The sequence below is a fragment of the Haliotis asinina genome, chromosome 9 (assembly GCF_037392515.1).
Source record: "Haliotis asinina isolate JCU_RB_2024 chromosome 9, JCU_Hal_asi_v2, whole genome shotgun sequence".
Lineage (NCBI taxonomy): Eukaryota > Metazoa > Mollusca > Gastropoda > Lepetellida > Haliotidae > Haliotis > Haliotis asinina.
This window is the reverse complement of record NC_090288.1, coordinates 30,902,606-30,918,684: the sequence shown is the minus strand read 5'-3', so window position 1 is coordinate 30,918,684 and position 16,079 is coordinate 30,902,606. Positions and strand designations below refer to the sequence as shown.

At 36.6% G+C, this 16,079-nt stretch overlaps 1 protein-coding gene across 1 annotated transcript in view; it reads right to left on the bottom strand.

The window, feature by feature from the left end:
• Positions 1 to 15,273, bottom strand: part of LOC137296683 (peroxisomal acyl-coenzyme A oxidase 1-like) — a 37,740-nt gene extending 22,467 nt beyond the window's left edge. The window contains exons 1-3 of the mRNA XM_067828502.1: positions 15,108 to 15,273; positions 8,500 to 8,656; positions 1,163 to 1,317 (exon numbers count right to left, since the gene is read on the bottom strand). Of these exons, the coding sequence (XP_067684603.1) occupies positions 1,163 to 1,317; positions 8,500 to 8,656; positions 15,108 to 15,255 (460 nt within the window). The 5' untranslated portion in view covers positions 15,256 to 15,273. The remainder of the gene's footprint in view (positions 1 to 1,162; positions 1,318 to 8,499; positions 8,657 to 15,107) is intronic.
• Positions 15,274 to 16,079: the final 806 nt, after the last annotated feature.

Sequence of the window (16,079 nt, the reverse complement as noted above, 5' to 3'; positions counted from 1 at the left end):
CAAAGTGGCAATAAAGTGGCTGAAATGGTGTGCTGGCGATTAGAGTGTGCATTCAAATCCTGGATTGGACTCAAATCAACAAAATTACAAGAACTTCTCTAAGAAACTGCAATCCCAAATTTAACACGTTACATGTGACCACTTACTAAATGGCAAATATATGCGATACTTAAGTTAAACATTTTATAGCCATTGGTAAGACAATGTGAGGAATTTCAACGTGTACAAGGTTCTATTTTCAAGGGATGAAACAATTCAGGACAGTGCCTCACTGACAAACAAATGAATTATATGGAATATCTACAATAAAATCTCCATAAATATGCCTGCTGTCTCAGGATGTCATCATGTTAAAGCTTGTATAGGACAGAGCCTGTCACATACTCCAGATTTATATTCTAAGCATGACAAATCGCATATTCTACCTTGGCATTGCAAGAGGATGCTATTTCATTTAAATTTTTTCTTTAATTTGATGCAGTTAATCAAGGACAAAAAATCTCTGCACTGAACAAAACAAGAAGACAATTTTAGAAACACACATGACATGACTCAGATAAACATATTGTCCTTTAGAGATTTGGAGGTGGTTGACAAAACACAGTTGAATACTACAACTTATTGTGTAAGCATATTTTTTTGGCTTTCTGACTGGTCTGTGAGTGGTCACATGACCGTCAACATAAAAGCATACTGACTCCAACCTAGGTCCAACCAATAGTTACTAAAAATAGATTTTAAGAGACCCAGATGAGGACTTCTCTATGATTCAACCACTGAGATTGCTTGCATGATTGTATTAGGCTTCATTCTTTTTGTTGATATAATGTTATTGGTGTGTAGAGAAAAAAAGTACTTTTCTTGATGAAATCAACACGTTTTGGTTTCTAGAAGCTTTTTGCAGAGTAATTACATATTGAGTGGTGAATTCAGACAATACCTGCTTTTATGGACAGGAAAAGCAATACTGACTGAGGACAAAGTCTAAGGTCAATATTGCTATTTGCGGGTCCATAAACATAGGTATTGACCTCATCTCCAGTCTATAATTGTATAACATATGTGACAAATGATGAACTACTTCAGAACAGAATAGGCATAATCCATTAATATTACTTTAAAATAAACAAACAACAATGTGGAAATTCTTTCAGCATCTTACCATGTCCAAGTTCAGTCTGTGCATAAGTTCCTATGATTTTATAGTTGAGAGCTAAAGCTAGCCATTTTGCCTTCTGTTCATCTGTGGCTAGTCGTTCAATCCCGGGGATGAACATTGAGTGATGCAGACCAAGAGCCAAGTCATGGCTTGTAAGGCTGAAAAAGAGAGAGTTCTGTGCAATTCTAGCAATATTCCAGCTATATAATTAGTTACAAGCAAGTGCTTTAACCATGCAGCTATCTTTATCATTATGCAGACTTAAACAGGCAAGCAAACAGGCAGAAAAATACTCAAGGATTTATGAGATGCGATTTATGGCATCCTATTTGCATAAACATTGACAACAGATGCACCAAAATTGATTAGCGCATCCTCATAGACACACGAAAAGTCCAAATATGTTTTGCAAAAATTTTGATGAAGTAACAATAACTCACAGAGTGTGCAACTGGCCGGTTTATGGTATCATCTGCTATATAATTATTGCAACAACTGAATTACAACAGTATTCTAACATGTTATTAACAATAATATTAAAGTTTCTGAGACCCGTATTTTGTAGTCCAGGCATGGGGTCTTGATTTTCTAAGCTCTCTTAGCGTTAAGATAGTCATAACTTAATGTTAATGTATGGCACTTGCGACTGTCTTAAAGCTAAGAGAGCTACGAAAATTAGGCCCAGGCCCCGTAAAGTTAAGAGTATAAGTCCTTGGGACCCTCAAATACAGGACAAGGTATATCCCTGAATACTGTCACACAATAAAATTGTTAGCAACAAATAATGCTATGAAACAGATTGTGAAGCTTTTATAACCAAAGTATGACTGAAATCATTTATATCTTGAAGTAATTTACGTAGATTTTCATTATTAATTAATACTCCAACAGCTGTAACTATTAATGTGGTTAGAGAGTACATTAACATGGTGACAAAACCGAACATTCTCATATTTCAGGATTTCATGTTTTGCAATCCACATGATCCGAGTAAACTGAATTTACTTCAAGTATGTCAAGGTAAATCAAGGATAAGCTTTCAGAGTGACTCCTCTCAGTTAGTTGAAAGTGTACATTTGAGTGTATTAGCTGATGTAAGAACAGCACACATGTATTTGTACTTTTCGATTACTAACATTGTAATAATAACATAACTAACACTATACTAACTAAATTACTAACATTGTAATAAGGACATGACTAACACTATAACTAACTAAATTACTAATATGGTAATAATAACATGACTAACACTATAATTGACTAAATTACTAACATTGTAATAATAACATGACTAACACTATAATTGACTAAATTACTAACATTGTAATAATAACATGACTAACACTATAACTGACTAAATTACTAACATTGTAATAATAATATGACTAACACTATAACTGACTAAATTACTAACATTGTAATAATAACATGACTAACACTATAACTGACTAAATTACTAACATTGTAATAATAACATGACTAACACTATAACTGACTAAATTACTAACATTGTAATAAGGACATGACTAACACTATAACTAACTAAATTACTAACATTGTAACAATAACATGACTAACACTATAACTAACTAAATTACTAACATTGTAACAATAACATGACTAACACTATAACTAACTAAATTACTAACATTGTAACAATAACATGACTAACACTATAACTGACTAAATTACTAACATTGAAATGTACATACACATGCTTACGTGAAACGTAACAGTATTAATATTTTTTTTTAAAAATGAATTCAAAATCATTGCTTTTCCATGCTGTTAATGTCTGGACCAACCTAATAGTAAATATCAAAGTTTCTATTCATATTAGTGACTTTAGGACATCAAGACAGAAAACATGAAAAACAATGCAACATAGATATCAACATTTCTAGATATTAATTTACTTGAATATGTTTTTACTGCAATATTATAGGGTAAAGTGCAATGAAAAGTATTATTGTTCATAAAAATTAATACAATTTTACAGAATTATTTGAATCACACATAAAATATTTAAGTCTGTAGTCATTAATCAATCAAGGGAAACAACTCTAAATGACCCACACTGTGTCACTCAGATAGAGGCAGTCAAGCCAATACATGCTGGTGATAGTAACTGGTGTGTATGGTTCTTACTGGACTTACTGTAAACAGAGCTCCACAAATGTTTTGTAGTCATTGAGTATTTTCTTACAACAGAGACACGTTATTCACACTGAAAATGTTCTGTGGATTTCGATATATTTTAATTCTAATTTTGCAGTGCATCAATGCACCAAGATGAGGCATTGTATGTGTTGTTAGACATTATAATGGAATGGAATCAGGACTTAAATGTGCTGTCAATCAAAATAAAATGGTATCATATTTACAAATTGTCTTATATTTTTGCCTGGAGTATCCCATTTCTCATCTGTGATAGACATTTGCAGAAGAAAAGAGTCTTCAGGTTTAGCTAGGTTGTCCCAGTTCCTCATAGATGAGGCAGGAGAATTGGCGTGCATGGACTGTATCATATTAGCTTGTGGCTTTAGTCTGTACATGTTTTGGTATTTTGAAGTTTCATGGGGATACCATGAACTTTACACAAATTTGTGTCATGTTCTTTCCCACATGCTTGGGTTGTGAAACAAAATCAGCTACATCAAAATAGGAGATAAACATCATGTCTTGGCCAATTTCTGGGTGTTACTGAGTATTCGGTTCCAGATGTATCGACATTGTAAACAAACATCAGAAGATGACATATCCCCCCCCCCCCCCCCCCCCCCGGCTCCCACATATTTGAAAGGACAAATCATCTGAAGGTTACTTGATGTTTTCTTAGATTAAGTCTGAATCATTTCCATGGAAGTCATGAAAAATATAAATGCCAAATATCTGTAAACAGCAAAAGGCACCACTTTAAAATCTGTGTCATGTATCTGCCAAGAATCTGTTGAAAGATGATATGAAATGGTTTTCGAGTTGTGCCCTGGAAACAAATCCTATCCCTCCATTTTAAGCCTCAGTCAGAATTGTTTCGATGGAAACGAGAAAAAACAAAAATGCCAAAACATTGTAAATAGAAAAAGGCATAACTCTGTGGTCTGCTTCAAATATCTGCCAAGTTTCGCTGTAAGATATTAAACAAAGCCCATCCCTCTATTTTGAGACTAAGTCCAAAACGTTTCCATGGAAATCGAGAAAATAAGAAATCACAAAAACCTGTAAATACCAAAAGGCACCACTTTAGGTTCTGATTGATGTATGTACCAAGTTTTGCAGAAAAATGTTGAATGTTTTTGAGTTCTGCTCTGGAAACGAAACACACCTCTCACATTTGAGACTATGTCTAAAAGGTTTCCATGGAAACCAAGAAAATATGAAATCCGAAAAACCTGCAAAAATACCAGAAGCCACCACTTCAGGTTCTGATTGATATATCTACCAAGTTTTGCAGAAAAATATTGAACGGTTTTGGAGTTCTGCTCCGGAAACAAAGCCCATTCCTCTATTTTGAGGCGAAGGAAACCGAGAAAATAATAAATCACAAAAACCTGTAAATTGCAAAAGGCACCACTTTGGGATCTGCCACAAATATCTACCAAGTTTTGCAGAAAAATATTGAACGGTTTTGGAGTTCTGCTCTGGAAACGAAGCCCACCCGTCCATCTTGAGACTAAGTCTGAAACGTTTCCATGGAAACCAAGAAAATAATAAATAACGAAAACCTGTAAATATCAAAAGGCACCCCTTCAGGTTCTGATTGATAACTCTACCAAGTTTTTCAGAAAAATATTGAATGGTTTTGGAGTTCTGCTCTGGAAACGGAAACACATCTCTCACTTTTGAGACTATGTCCGAAACGTGTCCATGGAAACCGAGAAAATAATAAACCATAAAAACCTGAACATAGCAAAAGGCACCACTTCAGGCCCTGACTGATATATCTACCATGTTTCACAGAAAAATATTGAATGGTTTTTGAGTTCTGCTCCGGAAACGAAACACATCTCTCACTTTTGAGACTATGTCCGAAACGTGTCCATGGAAACCAAGAAAATAATAAACCATAAAAACCTGAACATAGCAAAAGGCACCACTTCAGGCCCTGACTGATATATCTACCATGTTTCACAGAAAAATATTGAATGGTTTTTGAGTTCTGCTCCGGAAACGAAACACATCTCTCACTTTTGAGACTATGTCCGAAACGTGTCCATGGAAACCGAGAAAATAATAAACCATAAAAACCTGAACATAGCAAAAGGCACCACTTCAGGCCCTGACTGATATATCTACCATGTTTCACAGAAAAATATAGAATGGTTTTTGAGTTCTGTTCCGGAAACGAACCCCACCCCACCATTAGACTAACACCAAAATGTTCCATGGAAAAACAAAAAAGATAAAAATGCCAAAAGTCTGTAAAAAGCAAAAGGCACAACCATAGGTTGAGATTATTATATCTATCAAGTTTGGTCTATAAATAATGAATGGTTTCCGAGGTATGCTCCGGAAACAAAATGATTACGGACGGACGGACGGACAGACGAGGCATCGCCTGTATTCCCCAGCGTTACATGCCGGGTGATAAGTAAACCAAAGGGTTTTACTGTCTGCACTCTTTTACATTGCGGATAAAGTGGTGAAGTGTCATCAGCTGGTTATACCAGCTGGTTCCTGTGGTAGCATCTAGAGCTGCTCATTTGAGACGTCATTCTAACTTTATGTCATAATATGATTTGAATGACGTCACCATTGTGGATGATGCAACAAAACAATTGTTTGCGATGTTTCTATGTGTCAATACGTAGCGAATAGTCTTGTGATTTACGGGAATCAAATCCCATTTGATCATGTTTTTCAACCAATCAGATTACACAACACAGTGACTTTTGGTTTACAATCTTCTTTAAATCAAGTAATACAAGTAATGTGATCACTCAATGCAAGAAATACATAAACACGGCTATTTAAACGACATTGAACAAACACATGAAGAACAAAACGTATCACCAGTTCAAGGCAGTTTTGTTATCTCTTTGAATGTCAACATTGAGAATTTAATGAAACATCACGATTTGATATATTAAAGTGAATTTGATACAGCTGGGCCAAGTTTGTACTGACTGACTGAACTATGATGTAGGTCAAACTGTTTCAATCAAAACATGTATCATCAGTTCAAGCTGTTGCCTTGCACAACATCCTTGAATGCAAACACTTTCAAATGAAACAATAGGGTTAACTTTATTGATGTTGGTTTGATAACAACAAGTCAAATTTTGTACTGACTGATTGAACAATGACATTCATGTCAACAGCTGTCAGTCAATACTGGTCATGCAGATACGGTAGAGACAGATATGACAAAATATATATACTCATCATTCTGATATCCAGCACCTCCAATATTCTTCATCATGGTGGTTTCTAATAGGGTACCCATTTCATAATCGTAATCAGAATTACCTCCCATAATCCCAAACAACAGCTCTTTGGATTATCTAAGGATTATTGTGGCAGTCAAGTCAATTTTGTGTTTGAACTTTAAAACAATGTAGTATCATTTAGAGCACACATTGCTTTTCACAAACCTGCTACTTAAAAATCAAACTAAACCAGAGCAAAGTGCCCCATTGGGGTGTGATCAGTAGGTTAGAGGTGGTGTGTGTCTAATAATTTGAGTTGGCCTTCAACAAAATACAATTGCTTTAGCTTCTTGACTTATCCTTTGTTTTTTATGCTAATGTAGGGTTGGTATGCTTGAAGTTGAGTTTTTTTATCATTTTAAAACTGTCTAATTTCTTTATGGAAAATGTTTCAAAGCATTATTAGGTTTCCATGGCAACACTGCATGGACTTCCATCATTGAAAAGGAAAGAAATTTGACAAGATGGGTTATATTTACATGTTCCATATGTCTGAGACAGTAATTTGTATTTTTTTTCCATAACATCCCTGCCAATATGATCTTTCTGTCATATTGTTCTCAAAAAAGATATGATATTTATGGGTAACTGAGAAGAATGTGAATAGATTTTCACTTTTTCAAACTACATGTATTTATAACATGACGTAGTTGTTCCTAACTCCCAATATTTTGTTTCATTTTAAATCTCATCTAAACCTTGAAATATGTGGCATCCTTTAAAAGTTTACAACAATATTGAGATGGGGAGACAGTGCCAAGGCACCAGTTTATCACAAATAAAATCCAGCAAGACCAAGTGGATACTGAGCTGACACTATAATGCTCATTCACAGTAGAAGTGTTGTGTGTATATATACAGTGTATATATATACTGCCCCTTTCAAGTTTAGAGGCAAAGGTGTAACTACAGCCACTGACTTCAGGCAACTGTTCAAAACTAAATTCTACAAAATAATTAAAGCTACTGTTTACACATACACTGATGTATTGTAAAACAACATTGAAAAGATTATCATGAGTTCAATAAATGATAAAAATCCGTCAAAATGGGCAAATTCACACCAATACTTTACACTAATACACAGCTATTCACATGCGTGAAATTTGCACAAGCTTATATATCAGCAATTGATGGGTCTTGTGGAATTCATCTGCATGAGGCTTGCAGCTGGTTCCTCTAAGTTAGTGGAGAAATCAATGTGTGTGTGTGTGTGTGTGTGTGTGTGTGTGTGTGTAACTCTATATATATCCGTGTGTGTGTAACTCTATATATATTCGTGTGTGTGTGTGTGTAACTCTTTCTACATATATTCACGTGTGTCTGTGTGTGCACGCGCTCTAAGCAGGTGTATAAATAATATATAAAAGATGAGTCCTGATATTTCTTCTTGCAAATACTCCTTTATATCTCTTCAAGATCTTTCGTCATTTACTTCTCTTCAGGTGGTTAATGAAAACTACTGTAATAGACATGTTGGCACCATGAGTATGAGGATAACGGAGATGTAAAACATGGCCATGGGTAACAGAAGGTCTGTGTTTGTGATGTCATCATGTTTTTTGATGTCCTAGTCCAAAACAACAGAGGTGAGCATGTATGCATTATTGTTTCAGAGAACAAATACAACTGAAATTGAACTGAAATTGAACTGAAATTGAACTGAAATTGAAACTGAAACTGAATTGAAATCTTAAAGTTGTATCAAACATGCCTGATTAAACATACTGGCATTCAGGAACATTTATACCCATGTTATTAAACAATGCCGAATGGCTCTGTTCATTGCTAAGAGCGATATAAAACTCACAAGCTCACACTACAACCAATTCTCATTCATGTTAACCTAACTCCATGTAAGATAGTTTGGGCATCTGAAAAAGAATTCTGGTTCTGAGAATCACTCACTCAACAGCCATTTCAAAGTCTTCCTCCGTCCATTGGTAACGTCGCTTCCATTCAAACAGTTTCACCGACTTTTGTACAGACAGTTCATAAATCTCTTCCTTCGACATGAACGTTCTTTCCACATCTTGAAATAATGGATCACTAAACAGCAGATGTTCTGAAAGAAAGAATCAGATTCAGGCTTTAAAACTTGAAAAGGTAATTAACAGAGTCTTGATTATGTCAGCTCCAGGAATTGTGACAAGAATCACATTAGATTTAGGGTAGGTAGGTAGTTTTTTTCTGTGGACCCTGTCCAAGTCGGACTCTCGTCTTTCCCGGATTGCTGCATAAACTGGACTGAACCGATCTCAACATTTCTGTGTAACTCGGACTGCTGTCTGGTTCAGACTTTTCAGTCGGTCTCAAGTTGGTCGGTCTCAAATTGTTTATTCAGTCAAGCTTAAGGCCATCATGTTGACTTTCTTCGTCAGAATGATCATTGTCCATTGGTGTTGGGAAAAAACAATGGCATCTGAAAGCTTATTTCATGCATACTGCTTAAAAAAAAAATAGGGTCAGCACCAGAATTCAAGAGTCAGTTGGGTAATCTGAACCACATTTTCTCTTTTAGGCCTTATTATTTCTTTGGGAATAAAAGACTTCCTTTAATATGACCTCTCTTTCTGCTTCTTAAAATAACAGATCACAAAACAGTAGATGTTCTGAAAGCAGGAATCAGACTGCAGTCTGTTATTCTCCTATGTATCGTTACAATTAATTTCTTCATGACAAGAACTTGGCATGACAAGAAGACCTTTTTGTGTTATAACTCTGTTCTCAGCAATTTTCAATTTATATGACAGAGGTCTATAAATAACTGAGGCTAGCAGACAGTCAAGTGATTCACATCAAGAGCAATGATCAACACAGTTGGAATACCAGCAACTGAACCAGCAAGCCTGACAAACACGAGTCACTGGAGATAAATCCTAACCTATACTTTCACACGTTTTTGTAGTGATTAATAAAAAAAGGTAGTTATTGTATCAATAACTGTTTCATTTTGATATGTCTACAATAGTTTACTGTAGATCATCATGATGCATTTGTGACAAAATTTATACATTCATCTTTCCACTAGTTTCGCATATTTTGGGGGAGCATTCTAGGTCTACTGGAGTTGGGTTACCATGACATGGGTTTTTAGTGTGTTCCTGGCTATGTAGGTACAAACAGCCACAACACACCCGGCAGGTTGGTGTGGTGTGCCTAGAATGGGCACGGCCTGCCTCCAGTCCTATAAAGGGAGTCGCTTCACTGCACTCCTGGTCCTCAGTGCATTGGTTTTCCGAGGTGAGTACATTTACTCTGGGTTCCTAGTCCTGGTAAACCTGACCAAGAAGATAGGCTTTGGGGGAAGATATTTTTTATATCTTAATTGAATTTTGCACTCAACGTCTGGAATACTTTTGACATAGTTAATATTTACATTATTTTTGAAAAATACATGAAAACAGAGCCATGTCTCGATAGGGGTTAGGTTGGGGAGTTAGTGTGTTAGAATCACCTTAATGTTTTGTGAATAGCTTGCCTTTAGTATTTAGTTTCTCCTTTCTCTTTCTTATGTTTTTACCATCAATGATACCTGTTTCACAGAACCTGTACAGATGAAGTTGTCTACTTTACCATCATCACAAAAGTGCTCAACACAATGCCACACACTTGCCATCTTCAGCTGGCACTGGGCGGTGAAGTCTATTACACAATTCATCCTTAAATCATTTAACAAACAATAGTTTTACATCTGATAACTATGAACAATTACCACTGTTTGTTAAAGGTCACATGAAACCAAAAAATCAAACATAATTATAACACAATTATCACCTATTCATGACATTTAATATACATTGCTGCTTGTAAAAAAAACAAATAAACAAAATTACAAGCGTACAACCGAGATTCAAAAGTGCAATAATTTTGTACTTGGGTTTACTTCCCTCGAAATGAAGCCCTCGGGAGATCGAACCCCATCATAGCGGGTAGGTTTCGCACTCAAGTGTAATTACTGCTTCCGATTTGCTGGTTCATTTACTGATACACTGAGGGCTCATTGTGTGTGCAGAAAGATGATCTGTTTGATGGGCATTTTAGAAGCATGGCGAGTCACAAGAAAGTATGATTCTTTATGGATTCTTTCAGTAGAAATGGTGAACTACTGTGTGGCTGGAAACTGTCATTCATCTAAGTACAAAGCAGGACTTGAAACTGACAAGAGTTTGCACCAGTTTGCCACGATCAGGTCCATCAGGCTACTTCGCCATTCCAAAACATGGGTATACAGAATGTCAAGTCACAAGCATAAAAATTCGAAATTTCTGAGTTCAGAATTGTGTATGGCCGCCCTGCCCATTCACCACTGCCAAACACCATCTCCTCATCAAGTGCCTGATGCTTGTGAACACATGGTTGGGGATTCTGTGCCATTGCTCTTGCAAGGCAGCGCCAAGTTCCTGCAAATTCTCAGGTTTTTCTTCGTAAGACCACGAAGCCTTCTCCCAAGTGCATCCCAAACGTTCTCTGCTGGACTAAGGTCAGGGGACCTCGATGGCCAGTCCAAGACGTTGATTCCAGCGTTTTGAAGGAAATTTCGTGTCATGCAGCTGTATGCGGTATGCAGCTGAGCATTATCATGCTGAAACTATAGAACTGGCCCATGAGCCTCCATGAAAGGAACGAGTTCAGGGGTGATCACCTGGTGGCGGTAAGCAGCTGTGAGGTTTCTACGGATGTTCCCACAGAAAGCACCCCACACCATGCAACTTCCACCCCCAAATCTGTCGATTTCCTGTACACAACATTGGGCATACAGTTCACGACATTGTCTCCAGACTTTAAGCCTGCTGTCATAGAATGTGAGGGTAAACATGGATTCATCGCTAAAGGCGACTCGATTCCAGTCTCTCTAGGTCCATCAGATGTGATATTGGGCCCACAGCAGATGTTGACATTGATGAAACGGCGTCAATATTGGCCCACATAATTGGCAGCCTGCAACCGATTTCGAAATGTCAGTGAGGACAGTCGACCTCTCAGCCCTGGTTCATGTACCTGACAGAAATCTGTCGTGTAGGTGACAGATGATTTGACGGTCTTCTGCTCGTGACATCACACGTGGATGACCCAACCTTGGGTGATCAGAAGTGGTGCCAGTTTGTTATAGACGACCTTGCAAGTCTTGCACAGTATGACGGTGCTCTTGCGACATCAATAACTGATCTTCCTGCTTGCAACATGCCAATGGCACGTTTACATTGCACATTTGACAATCGAACCGTTAGAACTGTGGTTTAAAAGTGTTTTTTCAATTCTTGAGGCCAATGCAAACACATGCAAATGAAGACATCTTCGATGCGGAGATCATGTGATCGATTGCACATGCAAAACCTCACTTCACACTAAGTACACTTGCACAATGAATGGATGGGTTTGAGTGGGTTTTGCTAATGTTTTTCTAGAGTCAAAAGTTGTGCTTTACATTGCATGTGACCTTTAAATAAATGGAACATTGAGGGACAAAAAAGACCACGAAAGGGAGTGAGGGAGTTTAGCTTTATGCCACACTCAGCAATATTCCAGCTATATGGTAGTTGTCTGTATATAACCGAGCATGGACCAGACAATCCAGTATAGATCTGCACAGTTGGGAACAGATGACAAGTATCTACCAAGTCGGCGAGCGTGACCACCTGACCCTGTTACTTGCCCCTTACAACAAGCATGGGTTACTAAAGAGCAATATTCTAACCAGGTCCTTCACAGGTCAATATGAATGAGAAATCTAATCTATGATTAACATGCCATGGGTTCAGAATGTGTGTCACTGTGGGATGTGTAGTGTTCAAGGTAGACAGATCTGCTATTTACAGCAATATGCTTGTGTAACAAGTGATAAAGTTAACCTAGCTATTGTCTGTCTCCACCAGCGGCACATGTCTGACATAGACTCACAGCAGATAACTTTCAGCAAGTCGAAAACTGTGACTCAAATGTTTCGCTTTACAGATCAATGATCTGAGCTAAGAGTAATTATCAGAAAATAAATTAACTAATTTCCTTTTGCACTTGACAATTTTTCTTTGGTGGATAAGCACAAAAAGTAATCCTGATAGAAGATTTTTTGTTTTGTTTTTTGTTATGTAGCTTACCTTGTATAGCTTGCTATTTCAGGTTTATCACTGTCATAAAAAATTCACATAAGTTTTCTTTTCATTGTCTCTTACAGAGCTCCAGATAGGGCATGTATCTGCATATTTTATGCAATAAAAATCACATTTAATCACTTATAAATCTGGGAGTACATACAACGCATAAGAATCAGTTAAAACCCAATAGTTTTATAATACCTTGTGTACTTTACTCAAATACTAAAGTAGCTTGCTCATGAAAATTCATCTTGGCGTTCAACTCTACAATAGTGTCAGCAAATGTTAAGCGATGCCTATACATGCATATGCGAATATAGCCATAGCCATTGTCCGAAGTTTACTGTTGTAGTCATGTGACTTCCATGTTCACAGTTTAAAAATGGGCTCCAGCTGTTTTGCAGTATAAGAGTTACTGAAAACTTAGGTCTACTGAGAAGCATTATATTTATATATCTAGAAGTGTTAATTACCCAGTAAGGAAAAGAGACTGTGTAAAAGTATCAATTCTTTAAACTAGTGGGAGTACACAAAATGCTAGTTATTTTTCAAAAAATGCATACCAGTGAAGGTCCCGGGGTAGAATAGGCCTTCAGCAGCCCATGCTTGCCGTAAAAGGTGACCATGCTTGTCGTAAGAGGCGACTAACAGGATCGGGTGGTCAGGCTTGCTGACTTGGTTGACACATGCCATCGGTCCCCAATTGCGCAGATTGATGCTCATGTTGTTGATCACTGGATTGTCTGGTCCAGACTTTATTATTTACAGACCGCCGCCATATAGCTGGAATATTGCTGAGTGCGGTGTAAAACTAAACTCACTCACTCACTCAAAAAATGCAATAGGCAGACAGGTCTTATTCAGTAGTTGAGGCTCAGTGGCCCAGCGTACAATTTGCCGTGCTCAATAACTATTAGTCACGCAAAATGGAATTATGATTTTGATTGAAATTTACGGATGGACATCAAATGTTTTATGAAAATGGCAACAGATTTAATACCAGCATAATTAGTATTAAGTATTTTATATATCATTTGTGGGGCATCATTAGGGCATTTTAGATACTTCTTATGGAAGGCAGACAAATGATCAGACTAATAATAAGTGACGTTCATAAGCAATACTCATTCATAAACAGACACTAGAGTAAATACCCAGTTGCTTGAAAAATTATCTGGAGTTCTGCGCTTAGGCTGGGTTTGTAACTTCCTGTACTGGATCACTTTGATGACTTCAGTTGTAAAAATTTCAGCCAAGCACGTCACAGTGTTTGTAATGTCTTAAAAAAATAAATAAATAAATAAAAAAAATAGGGCAAACAGATGTACATTTCTTTAACAACTCACATGTACATAACAGACAAATGAGCAAGACAATATGCCATATTCAAACACTGATATGGTAATAAACCAACATACACGACCATCAATCAAAATTCACATGACTAGACATATGCATGGATTGGTTGAGCTAAATGAATTCATGGTTTGTTATTAGCAGTAAAATGAGTGTTCAGGCTATTGTAATTTTTGCTGCTCATAACATAGTTATTAATGGTTGATCATACTGAGATTCTTGTTTCATACTGAGTTAGATTCTGCCAATAAATACTACAAGTAACAGTAACTGTGATTAATAATTTGTACACGTTTGGGTCATATTATATAAAGTAACTGAACTGAAACATTTAATGAGTATGAATAACACTGCAACTGTCCAAGTAACAGTCAATGAGTCATGAAACAGTTAGCAATGCTTCAGGTAGATCTAAAGTACAAAGTTCAAATCTGCATTTGTCCAATAAATCAGACAGATATTTACTTATCAAATGCTGCCACCACCAATGCATACCTCTACTGCAGTATAAACTGAACTAAAATACTTTATACTGAGGCTAGTTAACTCATTTTTACCATGTTATGGGTGATCTCGGACACATGTTTGGCTGAAAAGGCAACAGATAAAAATAGATGCTACAGCACTTTCAGAATTTTAAATAACAAACAAAAACCTTCAGCTCATATGTTAAAAACATACAGTTTTAGACGTTTGTAAAGGAGTGGAGTATATCCAATATCCAAGGAAGAACTATAAACTTCAAATACCGATGTCAATGATAATTTAATGATTAATCATTCTGTATCCAATATCATGTCCCAATATTATAATCCAAAATACTCACTGTCTAATAATAAAAGTAAAACTAAAAACTAAAAAAAACACAAATTTCGATGAAAGCACTGACACATTTCATTTCCTATTTTGTTGATCATTCCTTCGAAACATTTGACATGTCGTATCAATACTATCTGTCATCAGAGACCATATAATAGATTATTATATGGTCTCTGCTGTCATCTATGATCTAATGATATTTTCGTCTGGTAATCAAATCTTTTCCGAATATATTCACGTTCATACCTAGTTCCCTTTTCCGCTTTAATTTTTCCGGTCCTCCGTAAATGAGGTTACTCATTTCGCGGACATCAAACGTCCCAGTATCACGTTCTTTCTGCAGATCGGGATTAATTTTCCCGCTGACATTTCCAACCACACTATCACTCGCCATTTTTGTTTACGGAGGTTTGGTCACATGACTTGTCACGTGATTTGACGAAAACACTCGTCGAAGGGAATCCCTCACATAAACATGTGTTCTGTGAAATTTCGCAACAAAGGATGATAGCATATTTATCCAAATCCGAGTAATATCTTTCCTAATCAGATAACTAAGATAATTAACAAACAACCGTCTGATTTTTTTAATCTCTGTGCTTGAGTTCGGCAATATTCCAGCTTTATGGCGGAGGTCCATAAATAATGGAATCTGGACCACACAATCCAGTGATCAACAGCATTAACATCTATCTGCGCAACTGGGAACCTATGACATGTATCAAGTGAACGAGCCTGACCACCCGATCCCGTTCTAGTTGACACTGATGACAAGCATATATAGCACTTCGCCTTTTGTGACAAGTCAGTGCATGGGTTGTTGAAGACCTATTCTATTCCGGATCTTCACGGAAGAAAATCAGTTTTAAGTCTTGATAACAGTAAAGTGGTTCATACAACCAGGCAAAATAGAAAGTGTAGATTATCCCTGATGCAACCACATCTGTAGAGAAGAAATAAATTTTATTGCTGTGTCCCATGCTGAAATTCAAGAAAGAGCATCTTCAGGGATTTTAAAAACAGCATTCTATCATATAGATCAGAGTTATATAAAAACATTGATAACAAACAAGGCACACCAACACATACACTCACGCAAGTACAAACATACATGTACATTCACGCTTTTACACAAAAATGCACAAGTATACAAACAGCACATATGGTGGAAAATGGACGCTGACAATGTTGATAGTAATGGAACAAACTACTCAACCG